General features: G+C 46.2%; 1 protein-coding gene across 2 annotated transcripts in view; it reads right to left on the bottom strand.

Moving 5' to 3' along the window:
• TNC (tenascin C) overlaps window positions 1-22348 on the bottom strand; it is an 86210-nt gene that overhangs the window by 44703 nt on the left and 19159 nt on the right. For both annotated transcript variants that reach the window (XM_004677399.2, XM_012721607.1), the window contains exons 2-10: window positions 15270-15863; window positions 10903-12312; window positions 9097-9360; window positions 7905-8020; window positions 7008-7164; window positions 3711-3980; window positions 2773-2958; window positions 2439-2528; window positions 756-1019 (exon numbers count right to left, since the gene is read on the bottom strand). In XM_004677399.2, the coding sequence (XP_004677456.1) occupies window positions 756-1019; window positions 2439-2528; window positions 2773-2958; window positions 3711-3980; window positions 7008-7164; window positions 7905-8020; window positions 9097-9360; window positions 10903-12312; window positions 15270-15726 (3214 nt within the window). In that variant the 5' untranslated portion in view covers window positions 15727-15863. The remainder of the gene's footprint in view (window positions 1-755; window positions 1020-2438; window positions 2529-2772; window positions 2959-3710; window positions 3981-7007; window positions 7165-7904; window positions 8021-9096; window positions 9361-10902; window positions 12313-15269; window positions 15864-22348) is intronic.

Below are 22348 nucleotides of genomic sequence, written 5' to 3'. Positions count from 1 at the left end.
TGTTAAACCTGAGGGATTAACATGTTACCTATACTTCTTACATATGCTGGGGATAAAACCATTGTGCTTGTGTTTCCTGTAGGAAGAATTGATTTCTTTTTCCTGATTGCTTTTTCAATTTGCCATCAAAGAAACAATGCAGCAGGAACAGAGAGCAGGATAATTGGACTGGTGGTCAGGATTAAGCTGTCAGAGAAAAAGGAAGTTTACCTCTCCATGACTAAGGGAGAAGAAAAAATGAAGTGGATCCTACAGAAGGCTCAGAGGACCATACGCAACTTTGCAGGGAACCTTAGAGAAAATAAAAGACCTAGAGAAAAAAAACAATGAATGGGAAGCAGTCAAAGAATGACGTCCAACATCCTGGCCATCTTGAAAAGAAATAAAATTTAAAAATTAATGAGTCATTATACTAATGTGAGGGTCAAACAAACATTTAAAGGATCCTGTGAAATGCACAAAATTAAAAAGAAAGGACCATAGATAAAAGTAAAACCAAACCCCGATGCTTTCAGTTCTCTTAAGAAGAAATAGTTACAACTTCTAGGTCGCTAGGCAAAGGGACTCTGCTGGATCTGTTAATAAGAGAAAAGAGACGGAAGTAGCTCTTTCACAGTGGCCTTCTGAGGCTCCGTGAGTAGAAGACTCAGCATGTCGTCTGCAGGATCCACTCCTGTACAGAAAACCCGGCTGATGGGCCCGCCCTCCCCTGCCAGCGGCAGACCTGGAGGGAGCTCAGAGGCGTCCAACCTCACCTGTGGAAGCCTTCACACGTGTGGGCTTGCTCTTGTGCCGGCCCTTCTCGGCCTTGAGGAGGACGGAGTATTCCTGCCCAGGGGCCAGGTCGTGCAGCACGTAGGAGGTGGTGTCTCTGGGAAGCTGCACCTCCACGGGCTGGCCAGCAGCCAAACTGTAGTTGAGACGGTAATGGTCAAACTTGGCCAGCGGCGGCCTCCACTGCAGGGCCAGGCTGCTCTCTGAAGTTTTGGAAACCCGGAGGTCCTTGGGGGCATCTATGTCTGGGAGGGAAACAGAAAAGACCACGGGTCAGGTTGCAGGCACAGGTCCTCTGGGCTGAGCACCGGCCGCCTGCGGGCACACCTGCCTGGGAGGGGCCGTGACGGGCTGTGGGGCTTCACCTGGGTCTCCGGTTTCACCTTTGCGAAGTGCTGCTGTGCTTTACCGTTGGATATTTTTGGAGATGAACATTCATAGAATAGTATATCTGTGCCATGAAATGCTACTCAGTTAAAAGCTTTGAAAGGGAATGGACTAGTGAAACAAGAAAAAAGCTGGATGGATTTCAAGAGGATTATGTTAAATGAATGAGCCAACTCTAAAGCGTGCACAATGTGGGATTCCTTTTAAGTAATGTTCTTGAACTTGCAAAATTATACAGCTGAAGACTATTTTAGAGAATGCCAAGGGGTATAAGAATGTGGGAGGGGAGGAGGTGGCTGTGGCTCTCACAGCTAGAAAGACGGTTCTTTGTGATGAAATTACTTTGTGTATGGGATGAAACAGTGGTGTCAAGAATCTATATGTCATTGAAACCTATACAACCACATAGGCACATATACATGAAGACGGGCATGTAAAACTGGAGAAATCTGACTAAAGCTTATAGATGACTTCAATGTCAAGTACTGACTGAACATGCTCTACAGTTACAACTTTGTCACCTTTGGGGGAGACAGGACAAAGGGCATGGGGAATCTCTGTTACTTCTCACGACTGCATGTGACTCTCTAGTTACTGCGAAATAAAAGTAAAAAGAACACGTGGGTAAATGCTCAGTATTGGGCAGTAATAAAGACACAAGAAGTCTGATCTCAGCCCTGTTGGTGCACAGCTCCCTTCTCTTCAGTGCCTGGGGGAGGTGAGGAGGAGGCTGGTGGCTACATAGACAGAGTTTTCTTTTTTGCAAATTAAAAACAAAAACAAAAACTTGAGGAGAAAACCATCGGCCTCAACTCACACAGCCCCTTCTGCCTTCCCCAGGGCGCTCTGGGGAAAGGGCCTGTAACTGCTTCTGCCACTTGCATGTTGCATGCTGAAGGCACTGGGTGAAACACGTTTCTAACAGAAACACAACCTTACAGGTGTGCTTGGATTAGTCAGTGGTTTCTAAAAAATGTGAAACTGGTCACCAATTTTAGAGTTTGTCCATTTCGTTAAAATCTGGTTCCAATTTTTCCTAAATAGCCCCTGTTCCACTTCTCCGCAGAGAGAGCAGAGAAGAGCAGAGAGAGCTGCTACTGTCTAGGTGCGATGAGCTTAGGTGACTGATGAAAGTAGCCATCTGGCCTGCACGACCCTGGCGGCCCTTTCTCCTCTGGCTGGAAGCAGCTACTGCTTCTCTGTGCATAGGCTGTCTGCCTCCTGGGTGCAGCCATCTGCCTGGCCAGCCCCGGGGTCGTAGTAGTGCAATGCCTCACCTGTGGCCGCGTTGATGGTGGCTGGGTCACTTTCCTTGTCTCCCTTCACTGCAGACACGCCAATCCCATATTCAGTTCCTGGTCTCAGACCTATGAGAGAAAATGCAGGTTGGTTGAGATCCAATCCCCAGGGGGAAAGACTTTGAGAGGCGCATCAGAGGGCCTCGAGCTGGACCCCAGCGGCTGTGTTTCCCAGTGCCCAGAATGTTTTACAGCCTGACCCTCAACGGCCTGCGTGACAGCAGTTCCAGAGACTGCCCTGTTTCCCTTCTCTCTGGAGGGCTGTTGCCAGAGGCCATCTGTGGGGCTGGCAGGGTCGGGACGTGGCACTCACCTGTGAGTGTGGTCCTGGTGGTGGCTTGTTGGCTCTTCGGGACTTCGACCTCGGCGTGGTCCCCTCCAGAGATGGGCGCGAACTTAATTCTGTAATTGTCCACGGTCGCCTTGCCATTCCTCCACTCCAGGGTGATGCTGTTGTCTGTCTGGGATACACGACGCAGGTTCCTGGGAGCATCCAGGCCTGTTTGGGAGAGGAAGGGACATTTGTCTTAGGAGCACTGAGCATCAGGGAGTGGGAGGGTGGGATGAAGGGGGTTTTGGGCGATTTAGCTAAGATGTTAAAGCCGCCTGTCATGGTGGAGACTGGACAAAATCACCCATATACCTGTGTCTCAACAGCTGGTACACAAGTCTAAACAAAGACGAGTCCGGTCCGTGTGACAGTCGCCCCATAACTAATGTGTGGTGATGTTTTAATCATTCTTTCTCCCTCTCAGATTTTTTTGCTTTAAAAGAATGACACAGAAATATAGAAAAAAAGCCAAGAACTGCTCTGTTGCAATTCAAGGCACTTATAAGAACTCACACGAGGTGTCACTGAACTCTGGAAAAATAATTTCTGAATGAATGACGTTGGCGTTGGAACTGTGAAAAGGATGCCATAAGCCTCAGAAGTTAGAGTTCCTCATTGTCATTCACATTTTTCATACATTCTGTTCTATTATTAGTTATTTAATTTTCACTAGAATTCCTGTCTGAGAATGTCAGGCTAGCATCTTCTATGTATGCAAATATATATATATTTTTTAATAACTTAAGGTGTACGTTTCTTTGAAAATGTAACACATTGCTACATATTTTGAAATACACTTTAAGGAAATAAAAATCCCTTTTTAGCTCTCTTCCTATGAAAGGAGCCAAGAGGGCCCCCCAACATGGAGTCTCCCCATCTTTCCTTTCTTGCCACCATTAGCAGGGGGATCCTGTTGTTACCTGTCGTGAAGGTCTCTTTGGCTGGATTGCTGGACATGTCGCCCCGGCGGGAGATGAGGGTCACTTCATACTCGGTGTCTGGCTTCAGGTTCCCGATGTTGAACTGGTTTTCGTCGTGCTTCAGGTCAATGGTTGTGCGGTCACCAGGTGCATCCTTGATCCCATACAAAAGCTCGATGCCGTCGATCTCGGCCAGGGGCTTGATCCAGGTGATGAGTGCGGTGGTGTCTGTGACGTCTTTCACCTCCATCTGGCTGGGTGCGTCCAGGCCTGGGGTGGGCAGAGGACAGAATGGTTTCCGAGGTCAGGGTCAGTGGCCAGGGCTAAGCAGAGAGGGCCTGTGCTCTCCAGACCCATGGGTGTATGGCTCTAGCCTTGATTTCCTGTTCCATAAGTTGCAAGTTGCAGTCTCCTTGACTGACCCTGTGGCAAACTAGTAACATAACCTCTCTACCCATGGTATAAAATGTCACTACTGGGAAATAATAAGGTTCTAGATTCTGTTATACATCCCTTTACCATTCACAATATTGTATCATACACCTTAATTACTTAGTGTCTCATGTTAAGTGTTAAATTAGAACATCCCAAAAATGTACTTTTCTTGCTGCTCTGCAACTGATTTCTCCAGAGTTTATTTAAACTGTATTATTCAATTTAGATACGGTCTATCCTGCATTCACAGAGCAGGCCTTTGATCTTTCTTAATCCTCAGCACAGAGTTGGGCTTTGTCACTGATGTGTCAACATGCTTGGTTTTAAGTTATATAAGCAATTTTAATAAAAACATTATAACGTGCAACATGCCAGATATTTGGTAAATGCTTAAAATGACATACTAGATGTTCACAGTTTCTTCATTATTTTTTTAAAGCAAGTTTCTTTTTTTTTAGATTTTTATTATTTATTTATGTATATGTAACTGGGGTACAGGCCAGAGGTGAAGAGGCAGTGAGAGGATTCACCAGAGAAAGGGAGCAGAACAGGCTGACTGACGAAGAACACTGCTGAGGGGAGCAGCAGGTGGGCCAGGAGCGGTCTGCCTCGCCATGTGGATCTCCTCTGGGGCAGGTGGGGATCGAACTCATGCTGAAGTGGCTTTAGCTTCTCAGTGCTGTGCTTTAACCTGCTACGCCACCAGGGAGGGCCCAGTTTCTTCATTTTTAAAAACCAGTTTTAAAATTAAGTTTTAACTAAATGAAGAAAATGAAGCCTGTGATTCATTATCAGTTACAGATAGACTATCAAATGAAAGGAATTTGGCTTTGTACAGGACATGAGAAGGAGGAACAATTTGTAGCCAATTGTGAGAAACCAGCAGTCTATTTTTCGAATTTTGGGTGTTGCTACTTCAGTGTCAGCTGGCAGAGGGGAGCCTGTGACATGTACAGAATAAGGGATGCCACAAATGACAGTAGACCAACCTGCGCTGTGTCCTGCAGCTCTTAGCAGGTAGCAAGCAATACGTGCTGGTTCCATAGCACCCCTTTCCTTAGAGAAATGGGGACTCAATTAGGGTCAGGGATCACCCCCAGATTTTGGACTCTGAATGGAAATGACAAGCACTGTCCTGAGCTTGCCATGTTCTAAAGCATGGTGCTTTATCACCTTTAATTCACCTCTCATGAAACTTCTGGAGGAAAGACTAGAAGCCCATCTTCCAAGAGAAGGGTCAGAGGGGTAGAGACCTGCTCAAGAGGGCTGTGAGGGCCGAAGCCCTTGCCCTTCCTCCTGTACATGAGTATGCCCCTCAGCAACATTCCCGTACCCAGAAATGATTGTGGCACACCTGCGTAGAATGGCCAATTATCTGGGACTATTACTGTTCTCGTCAGTTGAAGGAACACACTTAGGAGCTCTATAGAGATCAAAGGAAAAAAGCCAAATATATTTGGACATCACAGTTCTAAGGCCCTTGAAGCTGGGGGAAAGTTCAGGTGTATCAGCAAAACAAATGAGTAACTTTCTGTATCTCTATGTTCATAGTTATATGACTATAGAATTTCAACTATTGGGCTGCTTGTCTCTTAATAATAAGAAGAAATGAAGCAGCCAATCCCCACATTTAGATTAAAAAGAAAAGGGCAAGTAAAAGAAAAGACTTTTGTATTTTCAATGTGCCATCTCTGTAGCAAATAAGCATGGACTCGATGTTTTCTATGCCTTTCTGGTGAGCTAATGATTTTTTTCCTGTCAGTACCTGCCTTCTACCTACCACAGAGGGATGTTGTCAGGATGATGGAAAACACTTGCTTAGAAGGGAGACAATCCTATGAATTGGCTCTGAGCTAAGCAAAATGTGCAAATATTTAAATGCAAGATGTTCTTTCTTGTCATTAGTCAACAGATTTAACTTTTCCGACATCCCCCTGCCAGGAAAGGCCAATTCCATAAACAGTTGGCCCATCTGCTCTGTTGGAGAAGATTTCCCCAAATGGCAACACAAAAAAAATTAATGGAGTTAGTTACTTATTTGCTACTTGTTTTCTTGAAAAACTTACTTCCTAAATGGGCAATTCTAAATTTGAATCCCCTCCACCCCTACTTCTCTTCATCCTGATCTCATGATCTAATATTACTAAATCTATTCCGTCTCCAAGAAGTTCTGACATCATTAGTATTGAGTGACACTTTATTTAGGTTCCTGTTGAAGACCAGGAATCAAGATCTGACATAAAGCAGAACCCAGTCAATGTGAGCGGTAATGAGGTGAAAGGTAAAACTAGACAATGGCTTAAGGTTTTGGCCCTGATAATATTCACAATGTGTGGTTAGTAAAATTGACTTAGCTTTTACACATCCCAGATCCTGTTCTTCACAGGACTGGGTGATAGCATTACACTGTATTATGTATGAGATTGTTAGCTTGTGTGCTCAGTTACTTATCTTTCTGTATCTTTGCCCCTTTGATAAGTCACTTTAAAGCTCCTCTTATCAAGAGATAGATCCAGGCGCCCGTAAATCTGGACTGAAGTTTGTTTTGTCAAACAAGATACAGCATCAGTTTTGGGCCAGCTTCGCTGCCATGCTGGAGACTGAGAGACCATGTGGAGTAAAGGCTCCATTCTGGCTAAGGACTTTGGTCATCCCAGCCCACACACATGCATAAATGAGTCCAGTCAAGGACAGAAAATTTATCCAAATGAGCCCAACCCCAAATCATCAATGTGCAGAACTACTGTTTTAAGCCACTAAGTTTTGGGCTTATTTTTTACATAGCAAAGCTAATGGATAATGTTTATCTATAATCAGCTTTATTTTTGTGTCAGTGGTATTAACATTAAGGCAGGTACTCACGCGTGGTTGTCACCCTCTTCAAGCCAGGGCCCCGGGTGTTGTTTTTCACGATGTGCAGAGTGATCTCATACTCCTGCCCGGGAGCCAGGCCAGTTTGCCGGTACGTGGTCTCAGGCCTTCTCAGGCTGTTGGTGATCTCTCCCTCATCTTCTTTATTCTAAAAGATAGGGGCACCTTGGTAAGACATAAGGGAGGGGCCAGTCTCTCCACTGATATGATTCACTTGCTCTTCCTTTATTCAAATAATTTCTCTTTTAGTTTTTCACCTGTTCCCTAAGATGATCACTACTGCAGGTGCTAAAGGATACAGAGATGATAATGACATTTCTCAAGTATGTTTCTCCCTCTTAGAGGCCTCTCTACTCACCCCTTGACATTCAAATCTTACCAAATGTGAGAATCAAAATCATTCCAGAAATGCAAGTCCTGTCCCTCCCTTGATAGAGAAAGAAGCCCACATCACAGCAATCAGGTGACTGGCCCTCAGTCTCCTAACTAGTTAGTGGAAGAGTCTGGGCTTGAACTCAGAAGCCACTTTACAGCCTCACATGTGCTTTTCTGCCCAAAGAGAAGGGATATTCAGTCTCAGATATGCCTGCAGACATTTCTTCTTTTCCTTGCCTCTGAATAGAGATTTGCAAGAGTATGACAGTCAATCAGAGCCTGGAGTTGACTTAACACCAGTTTGGCTAGGTCTCTGCCCTAAAGTCAGGCTTCTTGCATCAATAAAATCATGTAACATACATATGCAAACACGCAAGATGCTCAGTAGAGCCTTGTTGTCTGCCCCAAACTAAGGAAACCAAGTTGATAAAATCATATAAAACTGTACAGAGTCTTTTGGCCATCCCTCTGATTCCTGCAGTCAGAGACGCCCAAGGCCTCTGTGTGCCTCACCATGTTCCGGAAGCTGATCTCCCATGTTTCGAAAGCAATGTCCAGAGGATCCCACTCCACTTCCACAGATGTCTCCTTGATGGATTTGAATCTCAGGCCTTCAGGTGCTGGCAAGTCTGTAGGAGGAGCACAGAGTGGTGAGGATGACTGCCTGCGTGCTGGGGAGGTCACAGCCCTGATTCCGTGAAACCCCAAGTTCGATGCCTGCCACAGCCAGGGTGTGACCATCAGAGCTGGAGCATATCTAAGGGTTCTTCTAGGATGCTGTCTGAAAGGCAGCAAGGCAGTATGAAAATGACCATGGGGACCAACTCCTTTTTAAATATGGTTATACCATGGAATCCGGTTTTAAATTCAGATTTGGAATATCATCTACATTCCATCATTATCATTTCCCTGTGTGCAAAGTGCCCTGAGCCTCTGTCTCTTCACTTGAGAGGAGGAGGAAGTAAGTATGCTGCTCCCCTAGGAATGTCCTGAGGACTGAGTGTACACCACACACGGGCTGCTGTCCATGGAGACTGGCATTAAGCACAGGATATCAGTGGCAGCCAATGCTGCCGTCTCAAAGCCAATAGGATCACTTTCTAGTCACAACTTGCTTTTCAGGAGTGGAGGTGACTACACAGCTCTGCAGTGTTAAAGGAATAATTTGAAACTTTATGGTTTCACTTTTTAATTTTTTAAATATATAAACTTTCTTTCTTTTTCTTTATGTATACAGCAGAATGAAAGAGAAGAATAGAGCATGAATCTGCATCCACACTGCCAGGATTTAGATCCTATCTTCATCAATTTGGGGGGAGATGATTAACCACTCCGAGCCTCAGTTTCCTCATCTGTAAAATGGGCTAACAACAGCACCTTTCTCACAGGGCTGTTGCTGAGATACTCAGAGTGCTTCTGATGAATTCTGGTGCATAGTGAAGAGTGGTGAGGTGCAACCTGGGATGATTCTCCATGCCTGGGAGAGCTATATGAAGCTACAGGAGAGCAAGGAGGGAGGTTTTGTAGAAAGCAAGGCACTTCTTAAAAATATATATATATTGATTGGCTTCAGTGGATTTCAGCCCTTCACTGTGGTAATGATGGAAGAACAGCTATCTAGTTATGGGGGCTGTGACTGAGGGGTAGGGGTGAGGCTCTGGCGTGAGGGGAGGGGCCTGGCAGCTGTGGAGAAGCGCTCACTCACAGGTGGCCACCCTGGCGCTGACCGGAATGCTCCTCTTGTTCTCCAGGATGGCAAACACACGGATGAAGTACTCCACACCCGGCTCCAGCTCCCGGATGGTGGTGGACGTCTGGTCCCCGGGGACCCGGAACTGCATTTCCAGGCCATCCTCCTGGGTAGGCGTGTACATGATGAGATACTCTGTGACCCGCATCTCGTTGTCCCAGGCCAGGTTTACAGTCTCCTCGGTCACCTCTGTCACGATGAGGTCTTTGGGAGGGGAAACTGGAAGGAATGAGAAAGAACAGTGTGGGTGAGTGACAGTCTGCCCTCTCTCCAGTTCGTTTGCCTATGGCCTTACTCAGATCTGATACAGCTCCATTTCCTAAAGGCAGGTCCATTTCCTAAAATCAAGGGCGACTTGCTGTGACCCATCTCAGAATCTTTGGGTATGTGTGTGGGGGTATCCATGGGCCTTCAGGCTCAAGTTCCAGGTCTGCACATGACCCAGAGGGCTCTTGTGACCAGGCCCCTCCACCTGTTCCATGTCTCAGCTCAGGTCTTTGCACAGGAGAGTGAAGCCCAGGCATGGGGCCCTCCTTGAGCACAGGTTAGACATCCTTAGCCCTGGAAGTGTGCTTGGGGGCTCATCTGGCTCAACTCTCACTTTCTAGATGTGAATGAGGCAGAGGGACTTGATCAACTTCACTTACCTTGTCAAATTTCAACCTCATACCTCCTCCCCACCAGCCTGAAGTCTTTTCACCCCAGTTTCCTTGCCTTGGCCACATTAAGCACAGAGACCTATGTTGAATCTCATCTACCATTAATCTTATTTTATTCTTCTCTAGCTTAATCCCAGCAGAAAATCTCCATTATGTCAACTACAAGGGTGGATGATTGAAGGACATACAAGTCCCTCACCAAATGTGAGTGCAAATGGGTCTTTGCTGTTGTCACTTGGCTCACGTGATGTTCATATGCTTGCTGAAGGCCTATTGTGCACCTTCTGGATGCTTACTGAGCACCTGCTGTGTGCCACATTTTGACTGTCAGCACGGTGCTCCTTCAAGGAGCTCAACTCCATAGGCTAAAAGATAGCACCGAAAAGATGGTGTCAGAGACAGGACTGCCTCAAAGCTATCATCATTCAGGCTTTAACTGAGTGTACTCACAACTATTGTATGTAGTCACACTGCAATTCCCACTTAGCTGAATTTGACTTCTTCCTAATCGAGGGACCTAGGGTTTGGTGTCAGTGGGGAGTAGGATAGAAGGCTGATGTCTACCTAAGGGAGGTCTTCATTTTCTCTGCCTTGTCTTGAGCACCGAGTGTTTCATTTCGAGTAGGTAAAAGTTAGGGAGATTCAAGGCCCTCACTGGTGGTGCAATGGGTTAGGACGCAGCACTGCAAACCAGCCACAGCTGTTTTGGTGCAAGTTTGATCTTCAGCCACAGAGGAGATCCACATGGCGCGGCAGACCTCTCCTGACCCGCCCGCTGCTCCCCTCAGCAGTATATTTCATCGATCTGTCTGTTCTGCTCCCCACTCTGTCTCTGGTGAAGCCTCCCTCCACCCCTGCACCTCTGGCTTGTACCCCAGTTCTGTATGCACAAATAAATAAATCTTAAAAAAAAAAAGTTAGATTCAAACACCAGCTCTGTGATATCTTAGTGGCGTGTTCTTAGGAACCCCTGAGCTTTGCACATGCTGATGACCAGAGCCCCTTCAAAGAGCCTGTGTGTGTGCATGGGTGCGTGCACACTTCTGCAGCACAGTGGGCGTGCGCATCACGACCCGTCACCCTACAGAGCCCTGGCACTCACCTTCCGAGCAGTCTTCCCCGGTGTAGCCATCATTGCAGATGCAGCGGCCGGCCACGCACTGGCCCCAGCTACTACAGTCATTGGGGCAGGAGCGCTGGCTACAGTCCAAGCCAGTGAAGCCCTCCTGGCAGACACACTGGCCATCCACGCAGCGGCCCTGGCCGTGACAGTCCGCCGGACACCTCCGCTCCTTGCAGTCTCTGCCCATGAAGCCCTCGTGGCACACACACTGCCCGTTGACGCAGCGGCCCTGGCCGTGGCAGCCCTGGGGACAGGAGAGCTCGGCACAGTCGGGGCCGGCAAAGCCGTCCTCACACACGCACTGCCCGTCCACACAGCGGCCGCGGCTGCTGCAGTCCCTGGGGCAGCGGCGATCCCGGCAGTCCTCCCCGGTGTAGCCGTCGTCGCACACACACATGCCGTTCACGCAGCGGCCCTGGCCGTGGCAGTCGTTGGGGCATCTCATCTCGCCACAGTCGGGGCCCTGGAAGCCGGGTTCGCACACGCACTTGCCCCGCACACAGCGGCCGCGGCTGTGGCAGTCGTTGGGGCAGCGCCGCTGGCCGCAGTCGTCGCGAGTGTAGCCCTCGTCGCACACGCACTGCCCGTTGACGCAGCGGCCGTGGCCACTGCAGCCGTGCGGACACTGCGGCTCGCTGCAGTCGGGGCCTGTGAAGCCGTCGTCGCACTCGCACCGGCCGTCTACGCAGCGGCCGCGGTTGTGGCAGTCGGCCGGACACCGCTGCTCGCGGCAGTCGGCCCCGGCGAAGCCCTCGTGGCACACGCACTGGCCCTCCTCGCAGCGGCCCCGGCCGTGGCAGGCGTTGGGGCAGGACAGCTGGCCGCAGTCCTCGCCGCTGAAGCCTGCCTCGCAGAAGCAGGTGCCGTTGACACAGCGGCCGCGGTCGAAACAGTCGTTGGGGCAGATGAGCTCGCTACAGTCCTCTCCCGTGAAGCCCTCGTCGCACACACACTCGTTCTCCACGCAGCGCCCACGGCCCTGGCAGTTGTTGAGGCACAGGGGCTCCCGGCAGTCCTCCCCCGCGAAGCCGTCCTGGCACACGCACCTGCCGTCCACACAGCGCCCGTGGTCCTCGCTGCAGGGCGTGGGACACAGCTCCTGGCTGCAGTCCGCCCCCGTGTAGCCTTCAAAGCAGACGCAGACCCCGCTCACGCATCGCCCCTGGTCACTGCAGTCTCCGGGACAGGCCAGCTGGCTGCAGTCCTCCCCCGTGAAGCCCTCGTCACACACACACTGCCCGTCCAGGCACTGACCCCGCAGGTGGCAGCTGTCTGGGCATTCGGGCTCGGAGCAGTTGGGGCCCTTCCAGCCAGGCTCACAAACGCAGCCGCATCCTTCGGTGCTGAAGTTCCCCCGGCCGCTGCAGAAGGGTCTGGTGTCCAGGCGGCCTGCAAGAGGGTGAGAGAGGTGCTCAGCTGAACACGCGGCTCAGTTTCTCGTCAGCTGACCCTGAGGCCCAGGCTGAAATGCAGTCAGAGGACAGTCATCCCTGCCTGCCTCGTGCGTGAGACCACGTTGCTCAGTGAGTTAAATCAGCTGAGATGCACGGGCACCATAGGAAGTAGGAATTTGTAGCCCGCACTGTCTAGAATTGTAGAACCACATGCAAAGAAGTGTGTGTTCATGTGCCCTGTAGGAGAGGGGGTGGAGGCAGCAGTGGACGCTAGTAGTTTCCACTATCCACCATCCAGGGAGAACATCTACAGTCCTCCCTGGGGTCTCCAGGAGCTGCAGACCCCAGGGAGGACAATCACTGCAGCAGGAAGGCAGGATGCTGGGCTGGGCTGCCACTTTTCTACCTTGCCGAGGTCATGGCTCCCCAAGGTCAGGTGCATCAGAGGTGCCCAGGGAGTAGTGGCCACGTGAACCCAGTTCGCTGCAGCTCAACTTCTTCACTGGTCAAATGGGGCTACTAGTCCACCTCCCTGGGGGTAGGTCAGGCTGGAAGGACACTAGAAGCTGGCTGCTGTGTTCCTAGGGTGTGATGGTCTTTTCCAGAATGTCCAGCTGGTACCTGGACTTATGAGACCAAGACTTTCTAATTTTCCAGAACTTAAATGAGGCAGCTAAGGTGTGGTTTCTAAATTCTGTGGGGACAGCTGTTAGTTTGGCTCTGTCCCCACAAACCTCCTATGCTTGTATCTTGCCCTCTCTCTTTCCTCAAGGATGAAGGGTGGATGGAAGTGAAGGCAGTGTGGTCAGGTGGACAAAACTGTCACCTGTTGAAAGCCATGTCATTCTCGACTTGCCTTGCAGGAATGATTGGTGTTTCCTCCATGGAACCCAAGGAGAAGAAACAACACTCACTGCCATGTTCCCTGCATCTAGAGATAAGTACATTCATGTTTCTCTTTTTCTGACAAAGGCAAGGAAGAGAGAATTAAAAAATAAGTTGACTTGAAAAGTAAGAGTCTAAACCTGGCCCTTCCTGGTGGCACAGCAGGTTAAAGCACAGCGCTACGAAGCAAAAGCCACTTCAGCTTGAGTTCAATCCCCGCCCCAGGAGGTGACCACATGGTAGACCTCTCCTGACATGCCCACTGCTCCCCTCAGCAGTGTACTTCCTCAATCGGCCTGCTCTGCTCCCCACTCTGTCTCTGGTGAAGCCTCTCACCACCCCTGCACGCTGGCCTGTACCCCAGTTCTGTAACGCATAAATAAATCTTTAAAAAAAAAAGACAGAAAAAAAAGAGTCTAAACCTGTTCCTGTCTAGAATGTTGGTCCATGAGGCTATTAAACTTGTGACCTGTTGAACTGTTGCGAGTATAAAATACACACTGACTTCAAAGACTTAGTACAACAAGAAAATATCCTTTCATAATTTTGATACTGATTCCAGGCTGAGAAGAAAACAATTAATTTGGTTATATTGGATGAAAGAAAAGAAAGGATTAGAATATATATCCCTTGTCCTTTTCACTTCTTTAATGTAACGATTAGAAAACTTTAAGATTGCATAGGTGGCCCACGTTGTATTTCTATTGGGCAGCCCTGTGCTAAACTATTATTTCAACACACTCCCTAGACTGACTGACTCCATCTGCATGGTGCGAGGGATTCAATATGAGTAGAAGATGAACTAGTTCTCTCCCCGGAATCCGGGAGCATGTTGTACGATTCTTGCTCCACTTACGGAGATTAGGTCTACTTTTGAAATAACTTGCCATGTTGAACTACTTACTGGCTTTTTTTGCTTTTTTTTTCTGAGTGACAGATTTTCATCTCTGATCTGAGGCTGTTAAAAAGCCTGTAATTCTATCAAATTTAGGGAATGGCAATGAAGACAGAATCCCAAAGAGGCAACATTCCTCAGAAAGAATGCCCTTGGGGACTGTGGATCCAGACACAGACACGTTCCCAGCCCCTGTCTCTGCGAGTCATTTTTGTACCGACGTAAACTTCTTGGGTCTCAGTTCTTACATGTGTAAATGGGTGTAGGGCACCTAATCTCAAGGAGCTGTTGGGAGGGTAAATGGGATAATGACTCAGAGTCCATCAAGGTGACTCAGCTGATAGTTCTCATCCCCGTTCTGTTGTGTCTAACAGAATGATTTCTCTAGTTTCCAAGGACTTGGTGCCACCATGGGCAGGCTGTGCCTTTGTAAGAACACGGGGTGGGCCCTCCTGGTGGCGCAGCGGGTTAAAGCACAGCACTGAGAAGTTAAACCCACTTCGGCATGAGTTTCATCCCCACCCCGGAGGTGACCCACATGGTGCTGCAAACCTCTTCTGACCCGCCCGCTGCTCCCCTCAGCAGTGTACTTCGTCAATCTGCCTGTTCTGCTCCCCACTGTGTCTCTGGTGAAGCCTCTCACCACCCCCACACCTCTGGCCTGTATCCCAGTTCTGTGTGCATAAATAAATAAATCTTAAAAAAAAAAAAAAGAACATGGGGGTGTGGGACACTGTGTTGCAAGCCCTGACTCAGCCTCTTACAGCAGGACCTGAGGACTCCCTCCTCCTGCGTGGCCTTTGTCTCCCTGTTCATACAATGAGATGAAGGGGCAGTATTTGCACCTTTCAGGGTGTGGTCTTTGGGTTAGAAATGTTACAACATGTTCCTAGGTTTTACAGTTGACTTCCTATTTAGGGCCGAATAAAATTTAGAAACTGGTATTTAAGTGAAGCCAGGTTTCTCTAAGCAAGATTTCTCATAGCCCTGAACATTCCTCTGAGAAACACCTGTAACCGAGACCTTCCAGGGCAGCAGAGACAGTTACACCTCCACTTTTTGACCATAAAGTCTCTTTTGGGGTGAGACTCGTTGTCCAGGGCACCCACTGGCATTGGCCCTGCTCATCATCTGTCCACACACAACGAGGGGCTGACCAGTCCTGCTCGTACCTTCGGCAGGCTGGAGGCAGCAGCCCGCTCCCACAGCACACTGCTCCCGCAGGGAAGATACCAAGCCCTCCAGCTCCTCCAGGCGGCTCAGAAGCTCCTTGATGTCAGGAGCAGCAGCACAGCCGCATGCGCGGCGGGGGATGTTGATGCGGTGCGTGAAGACGATCTGGTTCTCCCCGTCCACCGTGTGCTCCTGGAGGCTTTCGCTAGGTTCTGCCGCTGGGCCCACATCTTTGTCTCCATTGGGTGAGTCCAGATCCACAGAGCACTGAGAACCTACAGGCAGCCTGATATTGTAGACATGGTTGAACACCACTGGCTGGGTCTCCTCCGGCAGGGTGACGTTCACCCCACTCTGTCGCTTGTGCCGGATGACTCTCTTGAGGACTCCACTTTCAGTAGGAAGGGCCAGCAATGCTAGGAAGATGCCAGGCAGCAACCGAGTCACAGCCCCCATGATGGAGGTGGATTTCGCTGGCTGTTTCTAGGGCGCTGTGATCCTAGGGTGCCTCACCCTCAAGCAGAACTGGGGAGGTGGAAGTACGGAGTAGAATCTGAATCTGTCGTCTCCAAACTCCTTGAAGGAATCCTCTTCTACAAGTAAGAAGGGAAAGCAACACTCTTATTAATATCTAATACATCAACCATGCAGCTGTTATTCCACATGATCCTGGTCTTACATCTCTTGTGTCTGTAGCTCTCCTGATATTCCTTTGATATTTGCTGTGGCGTTGGCACGAAATACCTCTACAAGAATGTTGCAATATCGAAGGAGTGATTTCTCTCACTACTCTGCTTTTGGAAACTTGGGGAGACAGGAGCGAGGAAAGGGGAACATTTCGAATAAGACAACCACATGTGCATTTGAGTCTCAGTTCTACCTAGGGGTCTTGGGTAACTTATAATAGCTTTTCTTCACTTTATTTCACTTTCTGTCCAGTGAAAACCATGATGCTAATGTCAGGGCTAAACTCCTGTTGTAAGGAACAAATTAAGTAGAAATGATCCACATATTCATGAATCTCTTCAATATTTACTAAAGGAACATGCTGAGTGAGTCATAATAGTAACCTGAGGCTGTGGTCCCGGCTCGTATTCAGGAACTCCTCCCTTTCATTACTGACTTTGTGATTTGCGTTTAATACCATCTGCTGGTTTTCCCTGTCATAAGAGACAGAGGTTAACAAAGGACCCCAGAAGACAAACTGAGTTGTCTTTTCAGCCCAACTTCTCACTACTAACACGCTGGCTGGATTAGTATTCTCCTTAAACTTCTGTTTCTCATCTTGATTTACTTAAAACCTTTAAAAGTCAAGCTTTTTAGAAGACTCTGAGAGAAGACTCCTGAACCATTGTCCAGATTATGACCGAGGCAAGAGATGGCTCAGGAAGGAGGTCAGAGCCTCTGGAGTCTCCTTTCATCCACAGACACTGACACTATAATTACCTATAATTACCGAGAGCTGTGAACTGAACTCTGTTCCTAGCCAAATTCATATATTGAAGCTCTAATCTCCAAATGACTCTATTTGGAGAGAGGGCCTTCAGGGAGATAATTACAGCTAAAAGAGATACCAAGAGTGGGGCTCTAGTCTGCCATTTAGTATCCTAATAAGAAGAGGAGATGATAGACACCAGACTCTCTTTCCAAAGGGCAGGGCGAGGCCAAACCAAATCTGTACTCCAGAAAACCAGATCTCACAAGAACTGAGTTTTTCAGCACCTTGTTCTAAACCTTTCAGCCTCTAGAACTTGGAGGAGAACGTTGTTTAAGCCACTCAGTCTGTGGTATTTAGCAGTAACAGTCCAGGCAGTAAAATACATTGTGTTTCCCACAATAGAGTTCCGTGGATGGTAGCAATAAATATAAGACCAAGTGTTGAACATTAGAAGGTTTAACAATAGAATTAGCAGAAAGTGGAGTTATCTACTGAGTATTTAGAGAACAAGAAGGGATGCAAATGATGTATTTTGTGGTGTACAATATATGCTCATGGAGTTCAAAAAAAATAACAAGAGTTATTAAGAGTGGTGGTACAGGTACAAGGCTGATTGAAAAGGAGGGAGTTTAAACTGAGTCCTGAGAGTAAGAAGGAATATTCCATGCACACAGCATGGACAGTATGATACTGTGAGACGATTCTTTCTCTGCTAAGCTATCTTATTCATCTGCCAAGAAACTACTTGTGAGCTCTTTAGGTTTTTTTTTTTTATGACATTGTTTTTCTTATTTATTTATTTGTGGATACAGCACTGGGGTACAGGCCAGAGGCTCAGGGGTGGTGAGAGGCTTTACCAGAGACAGAGTGGGGAGCAGAACAGGCAGATCGACGAATCACACTGCTGAAGGGAGCAGCAGGCGGGTCAGGAGAGGTGTGCCGCCACGTGGTCACCTCCGGGGCAGGGGGGAATGGAACTCATGAGGAAGTGGCTTTAGCTTCTCAGTGCTGTGCTTTAACCCACTGCGCCACCAGGGAGGGTCTCCGAGCTCTTTAGTTTTTAATCAGTCATTTCTAAATATACCTTTCCTATGGCCATGCAGGTCTTATTCTTGCGTGTTTTAAGTCAGTTACTGATGCCAATTAGATGTGACATTTGAGTTACTTATCATATAAGCAGCTTTCTAATCTTTTTCTTTTCCCCCCAGGAAGAACTTCTCTTATAAAGAGAATGCATCTGCCTGAGCCCACCTTCTTCCTTGCAAATGCTGGAGAGGAACTATCAGAAAACTCATTCAAAAAGCATTTCTGTAGGCTGGACAGGATGCTGGGCCCTAGAAAACACTGAATGTACTTTTAATCCATACACTCACCACATCTTGATTACATTCATGTTTGATATTTTACTAGCTACCTACGTAACATCTACTAGGGTGTCCACTTCCTGGTTAGGCTAGATCCCAAAAATTATCCCCAAAAGAAAAGTTTCCTTCTGTGCTTGCTTTCTCAATCAAATTAGTTTCCTAGCAGACTTTGTGTATCAGTGATGTGGGCAGGCTCACTGAAAGAAAATTAAGCTGAGGAGAACTTGGCAAGTTCTCTTCTGTCAGACTAGTAGAGCCTATCTTATTTGTTTATTGGACAAATGTTTATTGATTGCATACTCTATTGTAATTACTTTAACTTGCTTTGCTCTTCACACAGTCCTTCCTTCTCACCCTCTTCCCATCAATTCTTAGCTTTTTTTTTTTTTTTTTTTTTTTTATGAGGAAGGGCCATGGGCCAAGCTTGAAATGCTTTTGGACTTTTACCCAACACTTTTGTGTGTGTGTTGCTAAATGACTTAAATTTCCATTAAAAAAGCTGCTAGAGTTGCTGGTTGAGACTCCCAGGCAATGAGTCTAGGGTCATAATGACCTAAGTATGGGTTGAATGGGGATTTTACACTGTGGATATGAGATGTGCACTGGCACAGACAAGTGTGCATTGTTTGGAGGAAGGAAATGTGATTCTTGAGGGTTGTATGTTTCTCATTGGCTAATGGTGGTCGAGGGCAGGTGGGTGTTTTTGAACTCTGGGAATGATCCATTCTATCTTCACTGTGGTGGAAAATGTCTAAGCTTTGGAATTAGATGCACCTGGATTCAAATGCCAATCACAAACTCTGGCAAGCTATTTATCCTTTCTAAACGATGATCTCACTTGTAAAATGGGATCAAGACCCTTCCAGAGGGGATAATGGTTTAGAGCACTTACATAAAGCACCCAGTGCAGTAGCAAGCCCCTGGTAGAGACACATTAAAAAGTGGCTGCCATTCTGTCATGATCCTAGCGGAAAAAAAAAAAAAAAAAAAAAAAAACCACGTCAGTCACCTCCAATAGTTTGAGGTGAACTTGACCGAAACCTAGACGCAAACTCAGTAGCAACCTGGATGTAGATCAAAATGGAACTTCCTAAATCACTGACAGTTAAGGGGGTAAATTTTCTGAAGATACATTTCTATGACTGGAAATATTTATTCCAGAGAGGAGAATGATAGGGGGAAAATAGTAACCTTTAAGAATGCAAAATATTCTCACGCAGACAACTGACTCTTAAATGTCTCCTTTAAGGATAGGCCTAGGAAAAATTATCTTAGCTTAAAATTTGTGATTATTTAGGGTAGACATGAAAGAGCATGTTCTGACAGCAAGGCTTTCAATATTTCAGAGTGGAAATCTTATTCTATAGACACTGTTAAAAAGAATAAGTGGATTATCATTTCTATAGGAAGTGGTCATGGAAGGTCTTGCAAATATCTTATAGGAGGAAGGAGCAGACATTTGTGCATGTTTTTATCCTGTAGTCAAAAAACTCAAGGCCAAGAAGAACAGGATTACTATGTATAAATCCTGGGGAAGCAGGGCTGGCTTGTCCCTTGTGGCCCCAAATGCCAGGATAAGTCTTGATGTATGTTTATGTTGGGGAGGGGAAGAGGATTGATGAAAAGGTGGCATAATTCATCACACTAACAAAAGAAAAGATAAAAACCATATGATCCTATCAACAGATGCCAAGAAAGCATCTGATAAAATTCAACATACACTTATGATTAAAAAAACAAAAACCTCAAAAAACTGGGAATAGAAGATATGTCAACATAGTAAAGCCCACATATATGACAAGAGAAGGACATAGAAGGCATTTAGATTGGAATTTAGAAGACATAAAACTACCAATATTTGCAGATGACATGATACTATACATACAGAAACTTCAAGATACCAATAAAAATTGAAACAATGTCAGTAATGTTGCCATTTACAAAATCAATTGCATTCTTATGTGCTTATGTGCCAACAGTGAGTGAGAAGAGGAAGACATCAAGAAAACAGTCTCATTTACAAGTGCATCAGAAAGAATTAAGTGCCCCGGAGTAAACTTAACAAAGGAGTTGAAAGATCTGTACAAGGAAAACTATAAGATATTGTTAAAAGAAACAGAAGACACAAAGAAATGGAAAGATACTCCCCAGTCATGACTGGAAGATTTAGCATTGTTAACGTTAACACCTTGCTAAAACAATATACACATCCAATGCAATCCCTATCAAAGTTTCAGTGCTATTCTTCAAAGATACAGAACAAGTAACATTACTGAAATTCAAATGGAAGCACACACACAAAAAAAACCTAAATAGTCAAAGAAATACTGATAAAGCAATACTGAGGGATGGTGGTATTGCGCTCCCAGACTTCAAACTGTATTACAATGCAAGATCTACTAAGCCAAAAAGCATTATACCAGAACAAAAATGTCACATAGACTAAGGGAACAGACTTAGAGCACATGAACACACATCTATATGAACAGTTAAGCTATATCAAAGGTTAAAAAAAAGTCTCTTCAGCAAATGGTGTTGGGAAAAGTGGTCAGACACATGCAAAATAATGAAACTCGACCACTTTTTGATACCTTACACAAAATACCTGCTACATCTGGGGCATCTTTCCCCAACACGCTCACACACAAACACACACAATGGCCTTGAAGGCTTTTTTATAATTTCTTTGGTCTTAGATGTTGCAGTGTAGGGTGATGTATCCAGATTTTGACATTATGTCCTAAAATGGGTAAAATACTTCATATAAGACTTAAAGCCATAAAATATATAGAAGAAAATGTAGGCAAAACACTGCATGACATAGTTTAGTGCTATCTTTGTGGCTGTCTCCAATAGCAAGAAAAACAAAAGGGAATATGAAAATTGGGAGTAAAAACTTCTGCACAGCAAAGAAAACTATCACTAGAACAAAACAAAACAAAACCAAAAAACACTTTACTGAATGGGAGAAATTACTTTTATACCACACATCCATGGCTGATATCCGTGATCTACAAAGAACACACACAAATTAACAAAAAGAAAACAAGTCAGTTTAAAACTGGGCAGAAGAGCTAACTAGGTGCAACTCCAAAGAAGATATAGTTGGCCAAAAGTTAGTATCTGTCTCTTTTAGTTAGCAGCTGTGAACTGTGGCCATTGACTTTCAGCCTCTGAGTATAACCTGCCTCAAACAGTCCTGTAGACGTGTCTACTATACATGTGGCGATTTCACCATCGCAGGAGGACGACTGTTCAGATGCCAGCAGTGTCTGGATCACAGGAGATGCTTAATACATTTTCATTCTTAAGTGAAGCCACAGTAATAACACTGTTCAAATAGAGAATAGACCAGAAAGAAATGTTGCTTCCAGAAGGACAGGAGAACCAGGGAGCTACTAGATGTGATCATAACAATGTAACAGGTAACAATAGGAATTGGTCCATTTTGTTCTACATCTCTCTCTCTCGCTCTTCCTCTCACACCCTCCTCCTCTCCCTTTCTCCTCTAAATACCTGCTACATCTGGGGCATCTTTCCCCAACACGCTCACACACAAACACACACAATGGCCTTGAAGGCTTTTTTATAATTTCTTTGGTCTTAAATGTTGCAGTGTAGGGTGGTGTATCCAGATTTTGACATTATAGATTTTTACTCAGAACTTCATTCTGAGGTAACACTTCATTTAACAGGCAGGGGAACCACCTGCAGCTTGTCCCCTGGATCTTTAGTTTATACTTTAAAGTAAATCTTTATACTGTAAGATTCCTCTGGGCTTGTTACCAAATCTTTCATGTTGCCGTTTCATTTTGTTGCTGTTTGTTTGTTTTTTGTTTCTTCCCAGTGCAGCTGTTTGGGAGCTAACCTTCTGGAAGCAACAAGGAATAAACTTAGTTATTTTTAGATGCACCACCACAGGGCAAAGTTATCACTAAATGAAGAGATCAACAGTCTTTGAATTTCCCCTGCTACAGAATAAACAATGTCATTTTTAGATAAAGATAAAATTTCCAACCAGCTGGGATCATATTTCTAATATTTTAGAATTAGTTACTAAGGATGTCATCTTTGGTGGATCACAGAAAGCATTTACATTGCTGCTTTAGGCATGCGCATGAAATAGCCTAGGTCTGGGGGTAAGGAGGATTCCTGCTGTTTAGAAATCCAGATGGATTTCTTTCTACATCATTCTGGCAGCACATGGGATGGTTCACACCAAATTTTTCTTCTTGCTTACAGGCAAGACTATTTTATTGTGTGCAGTCAGTTAAGC

This window comes from Condylura cristata, unplaced genomic scaffold (genome assembly GCF_000260355.1).
Source record: "Condylura cristata isolate star-nosed mole 26May11 unplaced genomic scaffold, ConCri1.0 scaffold00006, whole genome shotgun sequence".
NCBI classification, from domain to species: Eukaryota; Metazoa; Chordata; class Mammalia; order Eulipotyphla; family Talpidae; genus Condylura; species Condylura cristata.
The sequence above is the reverse complement of the archived record's forward strand: the minus strand, read 5'-3'. Positions and strand labels throughout refer to the sequence as shown.